Below are 6,042 nucleotides of genomic sequence, written 5' to 3'. Positions count from 1 at the left end.
TTATCATATTATTAAAATGCAAAACTTTTTATCAATTTATTTTCTTACAAAATCATTGAATTACATTTTAAGATTCATAGGAATTTTAAATTTTTTCAATGTTTGTATTTTTTAAAATTTTTTTTCAATCATAATAAAAAAAGTACTTTGTTATAATTAGTTAATGATTATATTTAATTATATATTTTTTCAAATGTGAAAATATCAACTTTACGGTGTATTGAAATTTAATTGAACTTAGGTACATCACAAATTTTAGATTTTCTCAAGGCCAATTGTTACCGGGAAAGATTAATTTTTGAATATTAATTTAATTGATAAGATATAAAAAAAATAATAAATAGATATTTAACAATCCTCTCAAACAAATTATAAAAAAAAGTTAATTGAATGTTCAATAAAGTAAGTAGAACTTTAAAAAAATTGTAAACGATAAAATATATTTGATCCTACTTATCATTATTACAAATAATCCATCACATTAAACTATAAATTTGATAGAGATTTTCTATTAAATCATTAAAAAATTTTTAAAAAATATTTAATAAAAGTTTTTAATATACTTGGACTGTACATGATACTCATTTTAATTATTTTTATACAATAATATTATATTTATATATTTAACAACTGGTATATTTTTCATTAAATATTCATTTTGTTTTTGAAAAAAAAAAGTTCAATTACAAAAAGTTTTGTAATTAAAAATATATACATGATTTTCAAAATGAAAATAAGGAAAAAATTTTTTATTAATATGCTATTTATATATTTTTTGACTTTTTTTGCTAATTTTATTAAATGTCAAGATTATGATTATGATTGGATGACAGGTAAAAAAAATATCAATTTTATTGACAAAGAATATCTTTTACAGTTTCTTATACTGAACCACTTCCCGATGACACTAGTATGTTCTTGAAAGTTTTTTTTTACTTCTAACTGTTTAATTATTTAGCTCCTATGTCAACCGAATTGACAACTGAAGGTTTGTATTTTATAAAATTTTTATTTCACAAAAATAATTTTAAAATACTTTAGAAACAACAACTACGACAACAGAAACTCCTACAACTACAACTATAACAACAGAAGCTCCTACAACTACAACTACAACAACAGAAGCTCCTACAACCACGACAGCAGAAACTCCTACAACTACGACAACAGAAGTCCCTACAACTGCAATAACAGTTGCTCCTACAACCACAACAACAGATGCTCCTACAACCACAACAACAGGAACTCCTATAACTACAACAACAGGAACTCCTATAACTACAACGACAGAAGCTCCAACAACTGCAACAACAGAAGCACTTATGACCACAACAACAGAAACCCCTACAACTACAACAAAAGAAACTTCTACAATCACGGCAAAAGAAACTCCTACAACCATGATAACAGAACTCCCCATAATTACAACAACAGAAGATATTATACCTATCACAACAGAAGCTCCTAAAACTACAACAATGGATGTCATTACATCCACTACAATAGTTACAACAATGGCTCAAACAACTACTATGAAATCAACAACAGAAGAACCAACTATTGCTGTGGAAGACACAACATTGGCACCAACTACTACTTTAGAAACTCTAGTAACATTACCACCATTTATAGAAACCACAACAGATGCTAGTGAAACAACAGAAACTACTGAAGAAGAAAACAATACAACACCTGATGAAGATTATTTAACTGATCCTATAACTACAACAACTAAAATACTTAAAACAACAACATTAGAAGATATTCTAAGTACAACAATGGAATCAACTTCTACTACATCTCCAACAATTATATCATCAACAAATTTAGTAACAGCAACAACAAGCTTACCACCAACTATTACAACAACAAACTTACCACCAACTATTGCAACAACAAACTTACCACCAATTATTACCACAACAAACTTACCACCGATTATTACAACAACAAACTTACCACCGATTATTACAACACCAAACTTACCACCTACAACTGTAGCTCCACCCATAAGTACCAGTACACAAGGGCCCCCAATGCCATCTGAAACTACTAAAAAAATAAATATCATAACATTAGTTCCACCAATAAATAAAGAAGATGAATTTATGATATATCGTAAGTAAAAAAAAAAAATTTTTTTTGTTATAAATTTCTAATTTTTAGCTGCTGGAAATCAAGGGTCATGTGAACCTGGTTTCACAATGTTGTCAAATAAAGCAATTTTGTCATCAATGCAAAATCCAAAATTTGGTGGATACTTTGAATTCCAGTCATCTTGTGCTGAGATATGCAGAAAAGATTACGGTTTCAATAGATGTGTTGGTTATGGTTATGATGTTAAAAACAGAGGATATTGTGATATTTATTCTGGAAAAATATCTACTCCATCTGAAAGTCCAGATGAAAAAGCCACAATCTGTAGGAGAAATGAATAACATTTTTGTTACCCTTACAAATTAGTCAAAAAAAAAAATTATTTTTATGAAATAAAAACTTTATTATTTTTTTATTTACTAATTTTTGTCTGTAAATAAGTTATTTTTTTTAAATTTAAAATACATGATTTTTTTTTAAAATAATATTTTACAGTTTATATAATAATATATCAAATATTAATTATTAAATAAATCAACAAATTTTTTAATTCCAAAATATATATCATCCTCTACTTTTTTCCATACTGGAGAACCAAGTTTTTGTTGTTCATTTAAAAACAAACTACGTGACAATTCCAATGTTTTGTTTTTATAATTAAAATCAGGAATTATATCACATAAAGTTTTATTAAATTTATAGTATTCTTTTTCATCATTATCAAATGATTTAATTTTTTTTTCTAATATGTCTGCTTTATTTTTTAATTCTTGATATTGATTATTCAATTCATGAAATTTTTTTTCAATTTTTTTGTTTTGCCTTTCATTTATCTTTTCATGATTTTGAGCTTCTTTTGTTAAAACTTCATTTTTGTTTGTAAGATTATCAATTATCTCCATTTGATTTCCTATTTTATCCTTTAATTCCTGAAGATCATTAATTTTTGAACATTTATCTTTCAATACAATATTTTCTTTGTTTAATATATTATATTGTTCTTGAAGAAGTTGTAATCTTGAAAGATATTTAATTGTTTCTTCTTTATAATGTCTTAAACTATTTTTTAATTTGTACAATCTATTTGTATTAGCAACATCTTTCTCATCTAACATACTACTATCGTTAGCTTCAAAAATTTTTAATTTAAGAATATTTATTTCTTCATCTTTTGCCTTCATCTCAATTTGAATCATATCTTCTATGGCATTTTGATCTATAAAATTATATCCATTTTCAATCTTCTGATACAGTAACTTATTTAATTCCTTATTTTTTTTACATTCTACTTTAAATTCAAAATTTTTTATAGTATTTTCTTTTTCATTAAAATGTTTATTTTTACTCATTTCATCTAAATATTTTTTTAATTCTTTATATTTGTTTTCATAATATTCACCATATTTTTCATTTATTGTATCTTCATGAAAAATTTTAATTATATCATTTGGTTTGGATGTGATAAAACAATAAGGACATTTATTGTATGTCTATATTTTAACGTTGCAGAATGATAAAAAATTTTTTTAAACATACCGTTACCCATTTTTTCATAATCTTTATCTCTGTACTATGTCCACACCTAGTGTTAACACATAATTCATTGGTATAGAAACTGCTATTGAGCGTTGTCCTTTCATCAAATAACAACTGATTATTCATACTAAAAAGTAAATATATTAAAAAATAATCATAAATTTTTAAAATTTAAAAAAACATTCTCACGGAAAGAATTTAAAAAATATCTTTAAATTATAAATAAAATATACATTATATTCAATAATACATTTTTATTAAAATAAAATATTATTATTTTTTATTATGAGTTTAGAATAAAATTTATTAATTATAATTATTAAAATTTCATTTGAAAATATTTTAGCATATTTTTTTATAATAAATATTATAAATGCTATCTATATTTTAAATAAATTGATTTTTACTATTTCTTATGACTATGACTTTTATTTACATGAAAATTTATAAATGAAATAATTCAAATTAATGAAAATAGCATAAATAAACATTTTTATTTAGCTAAATAACTTTTTAAGCAAATTAAATAAAAATTTAATTGTAATTCATGTTTAAATCATTTATTTTATTATAATTTCATAATTATTTATTTATTTTTGGAACTATTTCTATGTCATCTATCAAAGACCATGGTATTGATATATCATTTTGAATAATATTTCTGACAATTTTCACGTTTTCACCTATTTCATTTATCATTGATCCATATTTTGAAAAAATTTTTTTTGAAATCATTTGCCATATGGGGGAACCAATTTTCTGTGGTTTATTAAAAAATGTAAGAAATGGTTCTTCAGTTAATAATGCACTTGGAACAATTTTTGTCATTAATTTACAAATATTTTTATCAAATTCATAAAGATTTCTTTCTATATCATCAAATGATTGCATTTTATATTCAAGTAACTCTGTAATCATCTTTAATTCCTGATATTGTGATTGTAAATCACAAGTTTTTTTTTCAAGTTTTTTATTTAGCTTACTTATTGCTTCATTTCTATGCTTTTCATCTTTATTTAAAACTTCATTTTCTTTTTTAAGAGCAATAATTCTTTCTTCCTGATGTTTTAATTTTCTTTCCAACTTTTCGATACAATCCATTTTTGAAGTCATATCTTTTAACAAAAGATTTTCTTTTTCTAGTTTATTATATTCATCTTCAAGAACACAAAGTTTTGAAACGTATTTATTTTTTTCCTCCTCTTGATATTTCAATTTATTCTCTAATTCAATAATTTTTTCTTTATTAATAATTTTTTCTTTACTTATCTTTTGACTACTTAGTGCATCAAAAATTTTTAATTTAAGAATATTTATTTCTTCATCTTTTGTTTTCATTTCTAATTGAATCAAATCTTCTATAGCATTTTGATCTATAAAATCAGATCCATCTTCAATCTTTTGATATAACAAATTTTTTAATTTCTTATTCTTCTTATATTCAACTTCATATTCAAGTCTATCTATATTCAATTTAATTGTACTAGAACAAATATCATTATCAATTTTTAAATATTCCCAATCTCTTTGTAATTTCTCCAACATCTCTCTATAATATTTAGAATATTTTTCATTTATTGTATTATCATAATAAATTTTTACTACATCATTTAACGATGATTCATTTGAACAAATCACACATGTTTTATGGTTCTAAAATTACTGTACAAAGTTTATAATTAAAAAAAACATACATTAATCCATTCTTTCATATAATTTAAACTTGTTACATGACCACATTTAATATTTACTGCTAACTCATTTTTGTTATCAATAATTGAATAAATCTTTGTAGATGATTTACTATCCATAAAAATAATATTGAAAATTATTTTATTTTATTATAAAATTAAAGTAGAAACATTACCATGACAAATTGGAATGTTATTATATCGTCGTAAGAGTTTGAAAATCTGGCAATCTTTTACTTTTTTTTATTATCAACAATGATATTGATTTTTTTTTCTGCTTGTCAAAAAAAAAACCTTTGGTATATATTCAAAAAAAAAAATTTTAAATATGATTTTGGCAAATTATATATTAATAATTAATTAATATTATATGCATACTGTTAGTCATAAGATTATTACAAAAAATTCTTATTCTTTCAATATGATAAAATAATTTTAAATTATTCACCTTTATGATATGTATATTTTACTTGCATAAATATTTTAAAAAGATAAGCTCAAATTTCTAAAAAAAAATATTTATTACTGTATTTTTGTTACTGATTTCTTGACATTTGATAAATTTCTGAAGAAATGTTGTTTCATTTTTTTAATTTTTATTTTGTTATTAAATTAATATCTTTTATACTAAAATAAACATATTCAAAAATTGTTTTTTAAATTTTATTTAAAAATAAAAACTTAATGCTAAATATAAAAAAAAATGTAGTATGTATGG

The 6,042-nt window shown here is 22.4% G+C and overlaps 3 protein-coding genes across 3 annotated transcripts; 1 reads left to right on the top strand and 2 right to left on the bottom strand.

Annotated features, from left to right (window-relative positions):
- Positions 1-826: 826 nt before the first annotated feature.
- SRAE_1000062700 (Hypothetical protein) lies at positions 827-2,438 on the top strand (the record flags this gene model as incomplete). The annotated part of the gene is made up of 5 exons (XM_024647483.1): positions 827-833; positions 878-910; positions 959-988; positions 1,042-2,118; positions 2,167-2,438. The coding sequence occupies 5 exons, from the start codon at positions 827-829 to the stop codon at positions 2,436-2,438; spliced, it is 1,419 nt and encodes a 472-aa protein (XP_024501556.1).
- Positions 2,439-2,615: 177 nt separating this feature from the next.
- SRAE_1000062600 (Zinc finger, RING/FYVE/PHD-type domain-containing protein) lies at positions 2,616-3,759 on the bottom strand (the record flags this gene model as incomplete). The annotated part of the gene is made up of 2 exons (XM_024647482.1): positions 2,616-3,587; positions 3,634-3,759. 2 exons carry the CDS (start codon positions 3,757-3,759, stop codon positions 2,616-2,618), a joined length of 1,098 nt encoding a protein of 365 aa, XP_024501555.1.
- A 456-nt stretch (positions 3,760-4,215) lies between these two features.
- Positions 4,216-5,444, bottom strand: SRAE_1000062500 (Zinc finger, RING/FYVE/PHD-type domain-containing protein; the record flags this gene model as incomplete). The annotated part of the gene is made up of 2 exons (XM_024647481.1): positions 4,216-5,286; positions 5,328-5,444. The coding sequence occupies 2 exons, from the start codon at positions 5,442-5,444 to the stop codon at positions 4,216-4,218; spliced, it is 1,188 nt and encodes a 395-aa protein (XP_024501554.1).
- Positions 5,445-6,042: the final 598 nt, after the last annotated feature.

Source organism: Strongyloides ratti (genome assembly GCF_001040885.1).
Source record: "Strongyloides ratti genome assembly S_ratti_ED321, chromosome : 1".
NCBI lineage: Eukaryota > Metazoa > Nematoda > Chromadorea > Rhabditida > Strongyloididae > Strongyloides > Strongyloides ratti.
Note: the sequence above shows the minus strand (reverse complement) of the source record. Positions and strands in the feature narration are given on the sequence as shown.